The sequence below is a fragment of the Dendrobates tinctorius genome, unplaced genomic scaffold (genome assembly GCF_039654945.1).
Source record: "Dendrobates tinctorius isolate UK_male_01 unplaced genomic scaffold, ASM3965494v1 ptg000154l, whole genome shotgun sequence".
NCBI classification, from domain to species: Eukaryota; Metazoa; Chordata; class Amphibia; order Anura; family Dendrobatidae; genus Dendrobates; species Dendrobates tinctorius.
Window position 1 is genome coordinate 742,931 of NW_027361821.1, and position 20,790 is coordinate 763,720.

The window sequence follows — 20,790 nt, forward strand, 5'->3', positions numbered from 1 at the left end:
CTTCATATTGTGAATCACAGATCATCCATTTAGCCTGTGTGTTTGTGTCCCATATTATATGGCTTTGGTTTCCTTTGGTGCTGAAGAGGTTAATGACCCTTTCGATGTTGGTCACAAATGTGCAGCTCCATTTTCAGCTGCTTCTGGTCTGGTCATTATCTTTCCCTATAAAACCTAGCCAGAATCTCTTTGTCTTGCCAGTGAAATCTTTGCTTCCTAGATACCTGGAGACGCTGTGCTGAATAGGAGATCGTTGTTGCTACTAGAGATTTGTCTTCCTGTGCTGAGAGCTAAAGCTAAGTGGCTGGAGTGAAGTTGTTGTAGTAGTGATCTTTAGTTTGCTTTAGTACATGTGTGTTTATCTCCTGGTCCTTATTCCCATTTGGTTGGTACATTCCTATCCTTCCCTATATACCTCTTTACCTTTGGTGAGTGTTTGTACGTTTGTTGCTTTCTATTATTCCTGTTTTGTCTTTGTGCCTTGTTTGCCTTATATTTCTGTCCCATGCCTCATGGGGTAGGGGAGGGGAGATATCAGGGGATAACAGGAGCACAGTAAAGTCAGAGACACAGCCTCTCTACCTTCAAGAGTACCCTCGGGACAGAGATAGTTAGGGTCCCAGTTCTGGGGACAGTTTGAGGCCACCCTTCCTTACCGAAGACCATCACAGCATGGCAGTTAAACATTGGGAAAAAAGTACAATTATGACAGTAGATGTCCAGACATTGGGTCAACGTGTTTCGAGTGTCTGCTGAAAAGGCATAAATTTGATGTCTGGATATGAACCTTCATGATTTTACCTTTTCTCAGTTTTTAATGCAAGACTGAATAATATGCAAAGTTTTACAATTTTCCTCTTTCTTGTCTTTCTGTTTCACATAAATGAACCTTTAGTCTGGCGTACAAAATATACCTGTCTTAATGAATCAGGGCCAAAGAGTTTTACATTATCTATTGAAACACATGTGCAGTACAGTTGTGACATCCAGTGTCATGTTTGCAGCAGTTATAATATCCAAGGTTACATGTATGGAGATGTAGTAGTCATTGGACCAGTGGATCTTTTTTGGTTCATTGAATTAGTTTATTTACAAACCAGTTCAGGAGCAAGAAAATATATATAGTCACTGGAGGAGGTAGTGCTGTGGGGTAAAGGAGAAACACACCTTTCACAGTCAACGATTTGCTATTAGGTTAGTACGTCAGGGAAATCACTAGGAAAGAAAAGTGGATAAGCAGCTGATGATACGTAAAGACAATTTTCAGTGGAACCACTAATGTCTTTATCTCTCCTAGGTGGTTGTGAATGGCTGTGTATTTCCAACCCCTTTATACAGTGACTTGCTGGATTATGCTGTTAGGTTGTAGACCATTGTTCAAGTTGTGTGCAAGTTGCGGTGGCTGGTACAAAGAGCTTGACATTTCTGCATGTGGCAGAGAGTCACAAAGTGGATTAGGACTGGCTGAACTGGAATCACTTTGCAAAGAGCTTGTTCCATCAAATTGATTCATTTTCTTCTTGATGAGTTTCCTTTCCTTGGCTCTGCGATTCTGGAACCATATTTTTATCTGCAAGAGTCATAAGAAAAATAAATAATGTTGATTGAGCAATGAATGTTCCAAAATATCATGTATCATTGATAACAACTATTTGTTCATACATAAAATATATAGTAATGGCAGTGCTGTAACTTGGGAAGGAACTCCTACAGCAGGTAAACCTCTTTAAAGGGAATCTGTCACCCCATTTTTGGACTATCAGCTTCCGGCACCGCCATCAGGGGCTTATCTACAGCATTCTGTAATGCTGTAGCTAAGCCCCCCCGATGTAACCTGAAAGAGAAGAAAAACGAGTTATATTGTACTCATCCAGGGGCGGTCCCGTGTCCGGTTCGGGTCTGGAGGGTGTTGCGGTCCGGTGCCTCCCATCTTCTAGTGGTGATGTCCTCTTCTTTGCTTCCCTTCGTTGCTCCGACGCAGGTGCACTGCTCTGTCCTGTTGAGGGCTGAGCAGAGTACTGCAGTGCACAGGCGCCGGACCAGGTCGGAGAGGTCCGGTGCCTGCGCACTGCAGTACTTTACTCTGCCCTCAACAGGGCAGATACAGTACACCTGCGCAGGAGCCGAGACGGAAAGCAAAGAAGAGGACGTCACTGTTACAAGATGGGAGGCGCCGGACCGGACCACGACACCCTCCGGACCCGAACCTGATCTGGGACCGCCCCTGGGTGAGTATAATATAACTCGTTTTTCTTCTATTTCAGGTTACATCGGAGGCATTATCTACAATGTGAATGGGCATCTTGCCTCTGCAGAATTCAACAAGTCCAAACATTAAACCAACAGTCTAAAGTTGAAGTGTGTCACGGTCACGTGTGTCTGGACGCAGCAAGTACCGCACGGCGAACCCATGTGACGCACGTGACCCTGGATACACCGCCTCCAGTGGGGCGAATTTAAATAATAAACACGTGCAGCTGGATACACCGCCTCCAACTGGCGAATTTAGACATTACACCTATATACATGTCCGGAAACATGTATACAATAAGGGAAACCTGGGAAACATTAACAATGGTGGGCCCTGCGATAGGGAATAGGGAAGTGGAGACCTCCTGAGCTCCCCTGAGCCAGTGTCCCTGCACTCCTAACGTTCCCTATGCCGGTTCCGCACCGGGCGCGCAACAGGAACCTACAAACCCTAGCTCGTCATGACCTAAACCCTCACTAGGGAATTGGTCGGTGCGGAAACTAATCCCACCACTGCACTAATACACACATGAGGAAAGATGACAAAACAGGGGAAACACCACTTAGCTTTGCTCTGTTGCGTACGCTCCTAGCAACAGAGCCCACCACCTGTGTGCATCTTCTCCTCCACCCGGATCCATCACCATAACTGGATCCTTCACCATAGTGCAGCCTTGGAGCAGAGTCCACCACCAATTGCAGAAGTCCAGTAACAGAGTCCCAAAGATGAGTTCAGCTTCTGCCCAAAAAGTCAAGCATGCTTGAGTCCAGCTCTCAGCAACCAAGTCCCGCATGCGGAGTCCAACTCTCTCCATAGTCGTCACTCCACCAAGCCATGCAAGCACTTCCTGCCAACACCATAAACTGTGACGCCACCACGCCATGCCAGCCCTTCTTGCAGACCACCTAGCTGCCACTCGTCCCCTCTGGCTGGGCTGCGCAGGACTCATGTTCAGCGCCTTCATTCACCCAGGCTTCCTTGTGAATGACTAACACACAATATCACCAACAGTGATTGAACCACCTGGCTCTCTTATATAGAGCCTAACACCTGATTTGTACTGGCGTGCACATTAACTCTAAAACTAAGGTGCACTACCATTCACCACTACCGGGCAACTTAGAATGAAACACCTCGTGTAATAATTCTAATGGCCACCGGGGTCAATCACATCACTTTGGCACCTAGCCAAAGGAAAAAAAGTTCAACTTTGTCCATTTAAACTGTCAGATCCAGCCTGGATCATGACCGTACCCCCTCCTTAATGAGGGGCCTCTGGACCTCAAGACCACTCCTCATTAGGGAAACACCTACAGCGGGGACGCCCAGATTCTGAGTTCACCCCACCACTACCTGACACTTCAGGTTAATGACAAACGCACCTCTGGTATTGGCAATGTATGTTTTGGAGGCACCACTCATCTCCACAGCACCGACCTTGGGAACGAGTTTATGTATGTGTATGTTTGCTATGAGCTGATCAGACTCCACAACACACTTCCACAAGATGTATTTTGGTGGCCACCCATACATGCTCGTTCACACACAGGTCCGGACCTGAACGTTTATTGCCACACATTTGTTTGTCATATTTTGGTGAACTCATTCTGGACTTGACAACAGAGGCGTCCCCCTGTGTCACCACACTCACACCCCCGCTATTCACCAAGGGACACCACCCTCCAACCCCTCCACCATGAGGTCTGCGCCTCCCAGGGTCGGTTAATGGCGAGGGGTGAGATTTGTCCCTACTCCCCCGCAGCACACCCGCTGCCCACACCTGGAGGTGAAGGGACCGGGATATGGAGGAAATATACACTCGCTGGTCGCCATCCTTCAAACGACCAGGAGGGGGCGGCCTCCTCGGTGGCACAGAAGACTCGACGTCAGCCCTGCGGACCACAACACCAGTCTGTTCACTACAGGGACGTACCCCTTCACCTCGGGGAACCCCACACAGCACCATGGGGATCACCAACTCCACCCACCTCTCTGGGTACGTCCGCCTGTATGAACAAGTCCCGCTCCCCAGCAGCGACTCTAGGGGGCACTTTGCCAGAGCCGCAGGAATATGGAGGAAAAATACACTCTCTAGTTGCCTCCACATGACCAGGAGGGGGCGGCTTCTTCGGTGGTATTGAAGATTTGGCGTGAGCCCCGCGGACTATACACCAGTCTGCTCACTACAGGGACGTACCCCTTCACCTTGGGGAACCCCAGACAGCACCATGGGGATCACCAACTCCACCCACCTGTCTGGTTACGTCCGCCTGTTTGAACCAGTCCCGCTCCCCAGCAGTGACTCTAGGGGGCACTTTGCCAGAGCCGCCGGAATATGGAGGAAAAATACACTCACTGGTCGCCTCCACACGACCAGGAGGGGCGGCTTCTTCGGTGGTACTGAAGATTTGGCGTGGGCCCCGCGGACTATCACCAGTCTGCTCACTACAGGGACATACCTCTTCACCTCGGGGAACCCCAGACAGCACCATGGGGATCACCAACTCCACCCACCTGTCTGGTTACGTCCACCTGTATGAACAAGTCCCGCTCCCCAGCAGTGACTCAAGGGGCTTTTGCCAGACCTGCAATTTGCCAAAGCCGCCATTTTGATTTCCTGGTTAGCTGAGCAGAGGCCCCAGACCCCGATAACTGCTGCTGCAGCGGCTCTAAACACCCTGCCGCTCCCCACTCACCTCTGTGAGGCCTGACAGCAATTACTCAGCGGTCTCCACATGGCCAAAGCTCACCAGAGTAAAAAAATGTAAGGTTGGTGATAATGTCACGGTCACGAGTGTCTGGACGCAGCAAGTACCGCAAGGCGAACCCATGTGACGCACGTGACCCTGGATACACTTCCTGCCAACACCATAAACTGTGACTCCACCACGCCATGCCAGCCCTTCTTGCAGACCACCTAGCTGCCACTCGTCCCCTCTGGCTGGGCTGCGCAGGACTCATGTTCAGCGCCTTCATTCACCCAGGCTTCCTTGTGAATGACTAACACACAATATCACCAACAGTGATTGAACCACCTGGCTCTCTTATATAGAGCCTAACACCTGATTTGTACTGGCGTGCACATTAACTCTAAAACTAAGGTGCGCTACCATTCACCACTACCGGGCAACTTAGAATGAAACACCACGTGTAATAATTCTAATGGCCACCGGGGGCAATCACATCACTTTGGCACCTAGCCAAAGGAAAAAAAGTTCAACTTTGTCCATTTAAACTGTCAGATCCAGCCTGGATCATGACAAGTGTTCACAAACACTTGCTGTCAGGTTTCCTACCAGGTTACAGGTGCACTTAGTCAATAGCTGATCTCTAAAGATGTGTAAACAAATCTGTAAATCTATTTAAGGCCACGTTCACAAGGTCAGTATTTGGTCAGTATTTTATATCATTATTTGTAAGCCAAAACCAGGAGTGGGACAGTCACAAGAAAAGTATAATAGAAACACGTCACCACTTCTGTATTTATCCCCCACTCCTGGTTTTGGCTTACAAATCCTGATGTAAAATACTGATCGAATACTGAACGTGTGAAGTGGCCTAATGGATATTTACCTGTCGCTCAGAAAGACTTAGATTTGCAGCTAGTTCAGTTTTCCGTCTGATTGTGATGTATCTACTGTAATGAAACTCTTTTTCCAGTTCCAGTCTCTGATGATCGGTGTAAACAACTCGATATTTTTCCTTGGTTCTTGTTTTTCCTACAAAAAAAATAAGTTGCAAAATAACCAAATTATATATATATATATATATATATCGGGCATTCCACGAATGAGTAGTAGCAAAACCAGCTCATCAACTTAATGCAGCCTAGAGTATATGCATTTCTATGGATGGTGCCAGACTACATTGGTTCCTACTCTGAAGGAAGCATTATGTCCATTATATCTTGGATGGAACTTGCCTCCAGGTGAGTTGTACATTACCAAGACAGGATGTGAACAACTCAAGGGGGAAAAAAGCAAAGGAACAAAAGCAAAACACAACTGTGAAGATAACAAACAAATACAACACAACTTAAGTGTGCTACTGCCTTTGATCCTTCCTAATTTTCTTTGAAGTTGGCTTGGAATCATACAGAGGAACAAAGATGCCCTAAATTGGTTCTCTAAATGCTATTGAGGTGCTAATTCTAAACTGATAGGAGACAAAGAGCTACAAGGTGATCTTATCCTTTCTGACAAGCCAGGGCAGTAAATGGGTGGTCAGACTCCCTTTCATGTTAGGGAAAGTTCAGCGAGATTAATACTGGTTAAGAAAAAGTGAACTAAAGATATTTTATTCCAACCTGCCAGTGGTGATAGATTCAGCCATAATCAGATAAATCGTAACTATAATCTCTAAACCAAAGACAGGCAAACATTTTAGGCTGTGATTTCTTGATCAAACGATCCTGGCCATTAGATGATCACCTATTGGAGAGGTCAACTGCATTTTTATGCGTACAGAGTGATCATTACCATGATTGCTCTGTGGGAATACAGTATCCTCCTTGGCCCTTGTCCTTTTTATACAGGACATTGCTGTTTAAGCAAGCTCATTCATTGGGTGATTGGCAGCCTGTCTACAAAGGTCATATATCGGGAAACGAGCGTTCTAGAAATGGTTGTTTCTGATAATCACCCAGTGTAAATGAAGCCATAATCAGGTCATTTCCACCCCTTCTGAAAAGACTACTTGAATTTGCATTACACGTGGATGAGAATGCATACTTTTAGATGATGCAAAGGAGGTTTAGCACTGACAAGTCACTATTCCATTTATGTTTTGCTGTACAACTTCTGTTTATTCTAATAAGGGCAATTCAGCAGGGCCATTATACAGTTGTGGCCAAAAGTATTGGCACCCCTGCAATTCTGTCAGATAATACTCAGTTTCTTCCTGAAAATGATTGCAAACACAAATTCATTGGTACTATTATCTTCATTTAATTTGTCTTAAATTAAAAAACACAAAAAGAATTTTCCTAAAGCCAAATTGGATATAATTCCACACCAAACATAAAAAAGAGGGTGGACAAAAGTATTGGCACTGTTTGAAAAATCATGTGATGTTTCTCTAATTTGTGTAATTAACAGCACCTGTAACTTACCTGTGGCACCTAACAGATGTTGGCAATAAATAAATCACACTTGCAGCCAGTTGACATGGATTAAAGTTGACTCAACCTCTGTCCTGTGTCCTTGTGTGTACCACATTGAGCATGGAGAAAAGAAAGAAGACCAAAGAACTGTCTGAGGACTTGAGAAACCAAATTGTGAGGAAGCATGAGCAATCTCAAGGCTACAAGTCCATCTCCAAAGACCTGAATGTTCCTGTGTCTACCGTGTGCAGTGTCATCAAGAAGTTTAAAGCCCATGGCACTGTGGCTAACCTCCCTAGATGTGGACGGAAAAGAAAAATTGACAAGAGATTTCAACGCAAGATTGTGCGGATGTTGGATAAAGAACCTCGACTAACATCCAAACAAGTTCAAGCTGCCCTGCTGTCCGAGGGTACAACAGTGTCAACCCGTACTATCCGTTGGCATCTGAATGAAAAGGGACTGTATGGTAGGAGACCCAGGAAGACCCCAATTCTTACCCCGAGACATAAAAAAGCCAGGCTTGAGTTTGCCAAAACTTACCTGAAAAAGCCTAAAACGTTTTGGAAGAATGTTCTCTGGTCAGATGAGACAAAAGTAGAGCTTTTTGGGCAAAGGCATCAACAGAGTTTACAGGAGAAAAAAAGAGGCATTCAAAGAAAAGAACACGGTCCTTACAGTCAAACATGGCGGAGGTTCCCTGATGTTTTGGGGTTGCTTTGCTGCCTCTGGCACTGGACTGCTTGACCGTGTGCATGGCATTATGAAATCAGAAGACTACCAACAAATTTTGCAGCATAATGTAGGGCCCAGTGTGAGAAAGATGGGTCTCCCTCAGAGGTCATGGGTCTTCCAGCAGGACAATGACCCAAAACACTTCAAAAAGCACTAGAAAATGGTTTGAGAGAAAGCACTGGAGACTTCTAAGGTGGCCAGCAATGAGTCCAGACCTGAATCCCATAGAACACCTGTGGAGAGATCTAAAAATGGCATTTTGGAGAAGGTACCCTTCAAATATCAGGGACCTGGAGCAGTTTGCCAAAGAAGAATGGTCTAAAAATCCAGCAGAGCATTGTAAGAAACTCATTGATGGTTACCGGAAGCGGTTGGTCGCAGTTATTTTGGCTAAAGGTTGTGCAACCAAGTATTAGGCTGAGGGTGCCAATACTTTTGTCTGGCCCATTTTTGAAGTTTTGTGTGAACTGATCAATGTTTTGCTTTTTGCTTCATTCTCTTTTGTGTTTTTTCATTTAAGACAAATTAAATGAACATAATAATACCAAAGAATTTGTGTTTGCAATCATTTTCAGGAAGAAACTGAGTATTATCTGACAGAATTGCAGGGGTGTCAATACTTTTGGTCACAACTGTACATAAAAGGCTGGTTTGAAGCTAAAGTGATGAACCAGCAAAAGAGCGCACTGTCAGTGTGCATTGTAATGAGAGATAGAGCAAGCAGAGACCAGCTCCGACCCTGCAACTGATTTCTGCTTCCTGGGTTTTCTCCTCACAGTGGACACTGACTGCACTCTCTTGCTGGCTTGTCACTTTTTGTAAAAACCAGTGAGGGAGGGAGCGCATTCTCACTGTGAATATTGCATAGTGACAAAAATCTACTGAGCATATGTTGATATTGACAACCAACGCGTGCTCAGTAGAGCCGGGACTAGCCCAGCCGCTGAAACGGTCATCACTGATGACGTTTTGCTTCAGGGCAGGGGCATAGACTGCGGCAGTGACCACTTGATGAAGACTCATTTGAGTTTCCAAGCATGCACTGTCTGGGAATCTTAAGCAAAACGTCAAACAGAAAGTAGTAAAGAAAAGAATAAAGCAGTTAGATAGCATAGTGAGGGAATTTAGGGACTTTTTAATTAAAGTGTACTACAAAAAAGAGATCAGCACATTAAATAAATGGGGATTTTGTATTAAGATGAATGTTCATTTCCGACCACCCCTTTAATATAGAGACCCATACACCTTTGGCCCAACACTCATTTGGCGGGCAGCTATTAATCCTGACTCCACCTTTTACATTGATGCTTGGCTGAGCTGATGTGTTTCCAGTGGAGAGAGAGGAATCCTCAGCTGCCATACTACCCTGGCAGTGACTTATTTTTTCAGAGCCCCATCTTGAAAGATGAGGAAGTGGACATGTTTGACCTGCACTCCATTCAATGTCTAGAGGGCTGCTGTAAATAGTCAAACACTGGACTTGGATTACTTTGACAGCGTTCTAGACAATGAATGTCTTTGGCCTTTGAGCAGGGGGTTGGACCAGATGGCCCAGGAGGTCCCTTCCAACTCTACGATTCTATGATTCTATGATTCTATGATTCTATGAATGGAGAGGAGGTCGAAAATGCTCACCGATGCTCCATTCAAGACTCCTACAAAGCCCCATTTCCAGATCTTTTGGTGTCGGTTTCAGTGGTCAAATCACTAAGGATTAGTAAATTATCATCTATTTTATGGATAATGTTATCCTTCACTTCTGGGAATACTGATAGATTCTTTGTTAATGCTACATAACAATTGTGTATAAAGGGATGACTGGATTGGACAAGCCACGTAACAATCAGCTGTTACCAAAAGGAAGACTCCTTACTGATTGTACATGACACAACATTCATTGTCTCCATTGGATAACCACGGTTCTGCAGAGAGGCTCTGTTCTAATGGAGGATGGTCCAAACCTATAAACTATCTCCCATGGCCTCAACATGTCTCAATAACAGATATAAAAAGTGGTTGTCAGTACTATAGAATCTCTTTATTGTAAAAATATGGACCCATAAGAAAAAAGAATACAAGTTTAATATGCTACAGAAATAATAAGAAATTCAATGCAAACCGACAGCATGAATTAAATGTATTGCCCAATGAGCATTTCTAGTTTATAGTCTAATATATGTGTACTGTGTGTATATATATATACAGTGAGTCTGTAAAGTCATGGTGCACTTTTGACCAGTCACTGGAAAGCAATAAAAGATGATAGAAATGTGCTCCTTGGGTAGCTATCCTGTATAGCCTCTACAGACTCGTCACTGACTGATGGCCTACCAGAACGGGGTTTCTCCACCAAACTGCCGATTTCCTTCAACTGCTTATCCCACCAAGGAATGTTATTCCTATGTGGTGGCGTTTCGTTATGAACGCTCCGATATTCACGTAGCACTTTGGTCACGGATTCTGAAAAACCAAAACCTGGGAGGGTTTTCCTTTTATTTGGTGCAGATTTTACATTTCTATCATCTTTTGTTGTTTTCCTGTGACTGGTCAAAAGTGCACCATGACTATATGGACTCACTGTGTGTATATATATATATATGTATATTATATATATATATTTACATATGTACACACTACCGTTCAAAAGTTTGGGGTCACCCAGACAATTTTGTGTTTTCCATGAAAACGTATACATTTATTAATCAAATTAGTTGCCAAATGAATTTAAAATCTAGTCCAGACATTGACAAGGTTCGAAAAAAAGATTTTTATTTGAAATAATAATTTTCTCCTTCAAACTTTGCTTTCGTCAAAAATGCTCCCTTTGCAGCAATTACAGCATTGCAGACCTTTGGCATTCTAGCAGTTAATTTCCTGAGGTAATCTGGAGAAATTTCACCTCATGCTTCCAGAAGTCCCTCCCACAAGTTGGTTTGGCTTGATGGGCACTTTTTGAGTACCATACAGTCAAGCTGCTCCCACAACAGCTCAATGGGGTTGAGATCTGGTGCCTGCGCTAGCAACTCCATTACAGATAGAATACCAGCTGCCTGCATCTTCCCTAAATAGTTCTTGCATAATTTGGAGGTGTGCTTTGGGTCATTGTCCTGTTGTAGGATGAAATTGGCTCCAATCAAGCTCTGTCCACAGGGTATGGCATGGAGTTGCAAAATGGAGTGATAGCCTTCCTTTTTCAAAATCCCTTTTACCTTGTACAAATCTCCCACTTTACCAGCAAAAAAGCAACCCCAGACCATCACATTACCTCCACCATGCTTGACAGATGGTGTCAGGCACTCTTCCAGCATCTTTTCAGTTGTTCTGCATCTCACAAATGTTCTTCAGTGTGATCCAAACACGTCAAACTTGGATTCGTCTGTCCAATGTCTGTGTTCTTTTGCACAAATTAAAATTAATCTTTTCCTGTTATTAGCCAGTCTCAGATATGGCTTTTTCTTTGCCACTCTACCCTGAAGGCCAGCATCCAGGAGTCGCCTCTTCACTATAGACGTTGACACTGGCATTTTGCGTGTACTATTTAATGAAGCTGCCAGTTGAGGACCTGTGAGGCGTCGATTTCTCAAACTGCAGACTCTAACGTACTTGTCTTGTTGCTCACTTGTGCAGCGGGGCCTCCCACTTCTCTTTCTACTCTGGTTAGAGCCTGTTTGTGCTCTACTCTGAAGGGAGTAGTACACGCCGTAGTAGGGAATCTTCAGTTTCTTTGCAACTTCTCGCATGTAATAGCCTTAATTTCTAAGAACAAGAATAGACTGTCAAGTTTCACATGAAAGTTCTTTTTTTCTGGCCATTTTGAGAGTTTAATGGAACCAACAAATGTAATGCTCAAGATTCTCAACTAGCTCAAAGGAAGGTCAGGTTTATAGCTTCTCTAATCAGCCAAACTGTTTTCTGCTGTGCTAACATACTTTGACAAGGGTTTTCAAGGGTATTCTAACCATCCATTAGCCTTCTTACACAGCACACAGAAAGTACCATAAGAACACTGTAGTGATGGTTGTTGGAAATGGGCCTCTATACACCTATTAAGTTATTGCAAAACAAGCGAGACATTTTCAGCTAGAATAGTCAATTACCACATTAACAATGTATAGAGTGTACTTCTGAATCATTTAATGTTAGCTTCATTGGAAAAAACTGTGCTTTTCTTTAAAAAATAAGGACATTTCTAAGTGACCCTAAACTTTTAAACGGTAGTGTGTCTATATATATATATATATATATATATATATACTGTATATATGTACATATATAACAAATGCAGATGCAGATTATTATATATTTACCTATATATAATTATATCAGTACCACCCTACATCTCCTCCCTTGTTTCAGTATACCACCCTACCCATGCCCTCCATTCTGCTGATGACCTGAGGTTAGCATCCTCAATAATCAGAACCTCTCACTCCCGTCTCCAAGACTTTACACGTGCTGCGCCAATTCTTTGGAATGCACTTCCCAAGTCAATACGATTAGTCCCCAATCCCTACAATTTTAAGCGTGCCCTGAAAACGCATTTATTCAGACTGGCCTATCGCCTCAACACATTAACCTAATCTATCCCTGTGTGGCACAGCCAAAAGTTTTACCATAACCAGGTTCCCCGCATCATGTTCCCACATGCTTTATGCATCCATTAGCCCTCTGTGTCTGTACTGTTACACACTTAACAATATGGCTTACCCAAAGAATCAGGGCAACTGTTACCACCCACCTTTCGTGTCTCTCCTTTTCTCCTCATAGATTGTAAGCTTGCGAGCAGGGCCCTCATACACGAAGATTTCATCCATTTTAAGTTTATGCTTAGAACATACAACACTGCCCTTCACCTCTCCAAACAAACCTATTTCAACACCCTCATCATCTCACTGTCCAATAACCCGAAACGTCTCTTTGACACTTTTCATTCTCTACTCAATCCAAGAGTACAGGCCCCAACCACTGAGCTCCGAGCTGACAATCTGGCCAATTACTTCAAAGAAAAAATTGACCAGATCCGACAGGAAATTATCTCCAAATCCCCTCATACCATGCACTGTCCTCCCTCCCCCACTGCATCTAACTCACTCTCTGATTTTGAACCAGTCACAGAAGAAGAAGTAAGCAGGCTCCTTGCATCTTCTCGCCCAACTACTTGCACCAGTGACCCATTTCCGTCACATCTCCTCCAGTCCCTTTCCCCTGCTGTCACCCCTCACCTAACTAAAATATTTAACCTCTCTCTCTCTTCTGGTATTTTTCCCTCCTCATTTAAGCATGCCATCATACATCCACTACTTAAAAAACCATCCCTCGACCAAAATTGTGCCGCTAACTATAGACCTGTCTCTAATCTTCCCTTCATCTCTAAACTCCTGGAACGCCTGGTCCACTCCCGTCTTATCCGCTATCTCTCAGAAAACTCTGTTCTCGACCCTCTCCAATCCGGTTTCCGCTCTTTACACTCCACTGAAACTGCCCTCACTAAAGTCTCTAATGATCTGCTAACAGCTAAATCAAATGGTCATTACTCCATGCTAATTCTCTTGGATCTCTCTGCAGCATTCGACACTGTGGATCATCAGCTCCTCCTCACTATGCTCCGTTCCATTGGCCTCAAGGACACCGTTCTCTCCTGGTTCTCCTCCTATCTCTCCGACCGCTCCTTTACTGTTTCTTTTGCCGGTTCCTCCTCCTCTCACCTTCCTCTTACTGTTGGGGTTCCTCAAGGATCGGTTCTAGGCCCCCTCCTCTTCTCCTTGTACACTGCCCCTATTGGTCAAACAATCAGTAGATTTGGTTTCCAGTACCATCTCTATGCTGATGACACCCAATTATACGCTTCTTCTCCTGACATCACGCCAGCCTTTCTAGAAAACACTGGCGATTGTCTAAACGCTGTGTCTAATATCATGTCCTCACTATATCTGAAACTGAACCTATCAAAGACTGAACTCCTTGTGTTTCCTCCCGCTACTAATGTACCTACACCCGACATTGCCATTTCCGTCTGTGGTTCCACTATTACTCCCCAGCAACATGCCCGCTGTCTTGGGGTCATACTTGATTCCGAGCTTTCCTTTGCCCCCCACATTCGATCACTGGCTCGCTCTTGTCATCTGCACCTCAAAAACATTTCTAGAATTCGACCTTTTCTTACTTTTGACTCTGCAAAAACTCTTACTGTTTCTCTTATTCATTCTCGTCTCGACTATTGTAACTCTCTTCTAATCGGTCTCCCTCTTACAAAACTCTCCCCTCTCCAATCTGTCTTGAATGCTGCAGCCAGGATCATATTCCTCACCAATCGTTACACCGATGCCTCTACCTTGTGCCAGTCATTACACTGGCTACCCATCCACTCCAGAATTCAGTATAAACTTATTACCCTCACCCACAAAGCCCTCCATGGCTCAGCACCACCCTACATCTCCTCCCTTGTTTCAGTATACCACCCTACCCGCGCCCTCCGTTCTGCTGATGACCTGAGGTTAGTATCCTCAATAGTCAGAACCTCCCACTCCCGTCTCCAAGACTTTACACGTGCCGCGCCAATTCTTTGGAATGCACTTCCCAGGTCAATACGATTAGTCCCCAATCCCCACAATTTTAAGTGTGCCCTGAAAACGCACTTATTCAGACTGGCCTATCGCCTCAACACATTAACCTAACCTATCCCTGTGTGGCAGAGCCAAAAATTTTACCATAACCAGGTTCCCAGCATCATGTTCCCACATGCTTTATGCATCCATTAGCCCTCTGTGTCTGTACTGTTACACACTTAACATTATGGCTGGTCCATACAATCAGGGCAACTGTTACCACCCACCTTTCGTGTCTACCTCTTTCCTCATAGACTGTAAGCTTGCGAGCAGGGCCCTCACTCCTCTTGGTATTTGTTATAATCTACTGTATGTGATTATTGTTATGCTGTAATGTCTATTGTCTGTACAAATCCCCTCTGAAATGTAAAGTGCTGCGGAATATGTCGGCGCTATAAAAATAAAAATTTATTTATTTATTTATTTATATTCCTCTTGGTATCTGTTATGATCTATGTAATTATTGTTATGCTGTAATGTCTATTGTCTGTACAAATCCCCTCTGAAATGTAAAGTGCTGCGGAATATGTTGGTGCTATAGAAATAAAATTTATTATTAGTATTATTATTATAAATTATGTATTACTTGATTAGCATTTTTAGTTGTAATACACACATATGTATGTATATATATAGGAAAATAATAAGTACAGATTATTATATATTTGACTATATATTATAATGTATTACCCGACTAGCTATTTTTGTTTAAAGTATAAGATATATATTTATTTATAAAATAAAATCGTAAATGCAAATTTCTTAGGAATTTGCCCAAAAAGTATACATATCCTTTATGTATTTTTCTAAATTGCCTCTTTCCTGTGGACACTATTTTTACAGAACGCCCAATTGATTCTGTTGTTTATTTATTGCACCTTCACAAAAATTCCTTTTGTATCATGCACAAAAAGGAAGGGACTTTTGGTGCGCTCTTTGTATAGTAGTGTTCATTGTAGAGTAAAAGCCAATGTATTTATGTTCAGTTCTTCCCATGCTCAACCCCCAACTTTATGACTTTGCCAGCTGTATTTATCTATAGGTAACATCTGATGCTTACTATGTATCCAGAGTATTCTAGAGAAATAGTTCAACTGAAAAAACAATGAGAAGATGTAACAAAATCATATCTCTATCTATCTATCTATCTATCTATCTATCTATCTATCTATCTATCTATCTATCTATCTATCTATCTTATAGCATAATCTTTTGCCATAAAGTGTCTACACGGGTAATAAAAGCCTGTGGTCTTTTATTTTCTGTGAAAATCAGCACTCTTTCCAGCAGTATAACCTTAGGAGAAAGGGGGATATGGGAAGACAAAATTGCATATCAAAGCTAAAAGGGGAAGAAGTGTGAAAAGGCTCTTGCTACCTCAATATGACAGATAGTCCTTAAACCATGGACAATGTGACCAAAAACCAAGGACCTCACAATGAGTTTACAAAACACCATCATTAGCATGTAAAGAAGAGGCAGCCTTCCGTCTGCTCTCTGGTCCAGCATATGCAGAAGTCATCATAACCCTAGAATCCGTTCTATAATATTGTAATTTGCTCATTGAGTTATCACATGTTAAACAATGCTCAACAATATATGTCATTACATATTTTACATATTTTCTATGTGCTGTCTCCTAAGAAAGAGAGCTTAAATTTCCATTAACATCCCATTTACATGGGGCAATTATAGCTATTATACAGAGTGGTTGTAAGGATAATTAATTGTCTTCATAGCAAATAAAATCCCCAGAATCTGAATGCAGAAACACAACCAGTTTTCTGGTAGCGTTGTCTTATGCAAAATGGCCATAGGTTGGTCAATTGCCAGCAGTAGATTAATACATTATATTATGGTTTCATTCAGACACGGTGTACAATACAAAATAATATTGTGGTACCGTGTTAGCCAGAAAAATAGCTGTATCACCTCATGTCCTGTTATAATTCCTATTTAAATGTTGCCATCTCTTCTCAGTAATTCACTTGTAATCTAGCCTGATGAAGGGGCCTTCTGAGCCCTGAAAGCTTGCTTGCAAATATAATTTCTCTGGTTAGCCGATAAAGGTATCACTCCTTGAATACTTTTCTCAATTTTTTGGGGGGGCATAAGTATTTACATCTATTCAGGCACAGTGGATTTGCTGCAGCTTTTTGATGTGTATTCTTCACTGCAAATCTGCAACTTAGTACAGTACAATAGAAGTGAATTTATTTTTATATCACCTGTTCCCACATCGCAGAGAACAAAAAGGAATACGGTATATAATCATATCCACAGTGTGTCCTGTAAGTTTTGGTGTTGGTTTTACCCTTTTTTTAGTATATGCAACCTTATACCCTGAAATAACTGATGTGGGTCAAGATATAATTCTAAAGGTGGGTGAAGACATTAGATTTTATTCTGATTTTCCATTGGCAGATTCTAACAATTTTTGAAGGATCAGTCTATAGGGAGGCATATGACATACTGTATGTACAAATAGCGATTTAAGTGATAAGTAATAAGATGACAATTGTTGAGTTTATAAACATTCAGTTCCACTCTTTCCTTTTGCCTTAATTGTATCAGATCAAAGGGTTAATTTAGATTTATGCTCTGTACGCACCTCTACCAACCTACATCCTAATAGTAAAAAGTATTGAAAAGCAGTCACATTATTTTTTTAATATTCAAATAAATCATAAAATTGCATAATAACGAAAAAAAAATGGAGCAATAGCCAAACCCACCCCCGTCATGTTTTACCCCACCCCCTCCGCTTCATGTCAGCATAGGCACCCTAGGTAATGCCTAGGTAACTTAATAGATAATCTTGAAACAATTATTGTATATTTTCTATTCTCTTTAAATGTTCTACCTTAAATTCAAATTTTTCTTTAAACCAATCATAAAGTGTATGAATAGAAAAAGAATATTTCTATTGTGATAATGATATACTTGTTTTCCCCTATTTTTTTCTTTTATTGGGTACATCATTTGTATTATCGTCATTGTCCCAATTGGAAAATTCTTTTGGTTTTATACATGTAACTTTAGGGGATTAATATAGATTGGATCTTCTATATAGGTTGGCGTGTGCAATCATAAAGTATAGTCTTCTTTGCCGCCCAAACTCCTATTAGACTGTGAGCCCTCGCGGGCAGGGTCCTCTCTCCTTCTGTACTTGTGTGTCCCTTGTCTTATACGTTTATTGTACTTGTCTATATTTTCCCTTTTCACATGTAAAGCGCCATGGAATAAATGGCTCTATATAAATGTATAATAATAATTATAATTTTGGGGATGTTTCTATTAGTATATTGGAATAAAACCAGCATAAGGTTAAATCAATGTGTGGCCTTAAATAAATTTGATACCTTTTCCTAAACGTCCTTAACCCTATCACGCGACCATAAACAATGGAAGAGGCCTGCGTTTTGTGCACCACCTTTTGAGCATTTATTAGAAGAATCCTCCTCATTTATTCCTATAGAGATATAAAATGAATAATATAGTATGTTTAATAAAATCTCTCCATTTGGTTAATGATACCCTTTTTTCTAATAATAATTCCACTGGAGAATCTATCTCCAGATTTTCTCTCCTCTTCACTGAAGTGTTAATGAAGATCCCCACGTTGTGTTTGAATGTTACAGCGCTATATCTTTTTCAGATGGCATGGGATCTTATGTTCCTTAGTTATTACATTTAGGTTTGAATATTTTATTATCTTTTTTTATTTTTCTTGTCATTTACTTGTTTATTGATTGACGGACAATTGCCCAAATATATGCTACCATCAAATATCTAACGTCTAGTGTCTAAAGGTTATAGTTCTGCAACTGTTTGATACAATCTGCCTTCAGTGATACATTTTTGCAGTAAAATATATGATTACATGGTGTAAAGCACATGTACAACTACATTTTGGATTGTATGTATATGTTAAATAAACCCCTCTGAACTCTAAAGCTGTTGCTATGTCATATTAGTTTGACAGTTCTCATAGATTTATTACGACCGGCACACACCCTCCAATAAACACAACATTTTACTACCATTTCCCTGACTTGTGTTAATGAGTTTTTGTACAATATTTACTTTTGTAATGTCAGCAACCCGCTGCTAAGGTGTGAATTATGGAGCTTTAAAACCGTATATTGTGATGTTAGCTCTCGTTTGCTAATATTAGCTTTACTGTTCAATAATCATGGTGTTCTATAATGTCAGGAAAATCAAGCTTATCCAGATTCTGAGACCTAAACCTAAAACATCAGAACTCTAAACGTTGAAAAGCGCAATTTTCAACTTCAATTCTTAATCCTTGCATCAATCCTAAACGAGCAATGGTTTGAAATTTACTTTGGCAAAATGTGGTTGTTTTGCCTATTATATTATATATATATATATATATATATATATATATAAAAACACAGATATATTTCTCACCTGTTGATGTGGATTGTACTGTTTTTCTCATCCAGTCATAAGAATTTTGGCTTTGGCTGCCTGGAGAAATTGCAACTGTATGATTTCCCTCTGCTGAATGTAAAATCCCATGTCCTGAAGGATGTGGAGAATTGTAACCAGGAGAATTGTAAGGAAATTGGTTTGGTGATAAGTCAGATGGCTGTAAGGAACTGGTGTTGGATGGTGATGCAGAATATGTATTCCAGTCTTCCCGAGGTGATCCATATTGAGATCCCCATACTCCACAAGATTGCGCTTGGTTATCCATTGCCGGCCCGTGGTGATATGCCACGTAATTGAAATATGGTTGGTTGGCTCCATAATTTTGTCCTGTGTGGTTGTTAATACTATTTGCTGATCTTACAGAAAGTGGATACATGCTACCGTCTTTACACCCAGGATGAAGACCACATGTGATATTCAGAGGTGGACCAGTCCTAGCATTGTCATCATTAGCTGAAGTACTCCTGGAATGACCCTTGCTTCTCTCACTCTTTTGCTCTATCTGTAAATGACCCCTGCAAGCCCTGGAGTCCCTTTCCTACACATGACTAACAATGGTGTGACCAGGTGCTGGCCCTAACAGTTTACTAAGGCCCTGTCTGATGTCAGAGATAACTGCCTGCCCCCCAAATACATTTGCATTCAAATGAAAGGCTGGATGTCCCAGTCTCATCACCTTGTTGCTACTTTCAGTGCTTCCTTTTTATCTGGAGCCTTAATATAAACTTTCCCATGTGTCCTGACCCCTGTCCATTCACTTTACAATTTTGCTTCACCCCATAATGGTCTAAGCAGTTTTGCATTGTCATTACTACTGTCTAATCTTCCATCCAGGCACATAATCTCATGTTAGATACCACTACTTCATGTAACCTAAGTTCCCCCCCAAAAAAAAGAGTTTTGGAGTTGCCGTGACCATGGAAAATAATAGTAAATGTCAATAGTAATTTCAGACTCCTAAGTACTGCATGACATGTCACAGATACTTAGGTGGCAAAAAAAGACCATTCTCAGGCCTTCCTATTTTTTTGAGGGGTAACCAAACATGAGGCTTTTGCTGTTTGGAAACTGTATAGATGATGGTCCGGCAATTTTCACACCAGTCTTGATGAGGGGGGTAGGTGGAGTGTAAGACTGTCGATTCATGAAGAGGCATAATCCTCTAAATGAATCAGGAGCATCTGATAAGTGGTGTGCACTTTTGTGTGTGCCTTGCCACAAATCTTACTCCTGCAGCTACTGGAGTAAGATCTGTGGTGTAGGGAACACCGCCATTTGTCATGAATTTTGTGATCGGTGATTAACACAATCTTGTCCTACCCCAACTGTGCCCACATTGCAGGAGCACGACAAAAATAACGTGAGAACTCAAAAAGAGTTACAGCAAAAATGTATCACTTTACAACAATATTCTTTTTATTTGGGGGATTTTTATCAGTTTCTGGGAAGGGGATTATAACTATAGTCAATAAGGAGAGTAATAAAACTTAACAGAGTGATCTAAAACTTGCTCTATTAAACATGTAGGTAGGAAGATATAGTCAAAGAAGAATCAACAGAGAAAAAAAGGTTAATGCAAGAGGAAAAGAATGTGGAAGGAAAAGTTAGGAAAGGTAGAGGGGAAGGGGAAGGAAAGAAAA

The 20,790-nt window shown here is 41.9% G+C and overlaps 1 protein-coding gene across 1 annotated transcript; it reads right to left on the reverse strand.

Moving 5' to 3' along the window:
- Positions 1-1,207: 1,207 nt before the first annotated feature.
- On the reverse strand, positions 1,208-20,432 carry LOC141050868 (homeobox protein CHOX-CAD-like). The gene is made up of 4 exons (XM_073547536.1): positions 20,379-20,432; positions 19,127-19,652; positions 5,825-5,970; positions 1,208-1,570 (listed from the first exon to the last, which is right to left on the reverse strand). Exons 1-4 carry the CDS (start codon positions 20,430-20,432, stop codon positions 1,331-1,333), a joined length of 966 nt encoding a protein of 321 aa, XP_073403637.1. The 3' UTR covers positions 1,208-1,330.
- Positions 20,433-20,790: the final 358 nt, after the last annotated feature.

Bases quoted from the DNA above. Each gene is read 5' to 3' on its own strand.
- LOC141050868 (XM_073547536.1), bottom strand. From the start codon at position 20,432: ATGACAAATGGCGGTGTTCCCTACACCACAGATCTTACTCCAGTAGCT. The intron at 19,653-20,378 runs GTAAGATTTGTG...GGTCATTTACAG, and splicing joins TTACTCCAGTAGCTGCAGGA to ATAGAGCAAAAGAGTGAGAG. The intron at 1,571-5,824 runs GTAAATATCCAT...TGACTCTTGCAG, and splicing joins TAAGTCTTTCTGAGCGACAG to ATAAAAATATGGTTCCAGAA.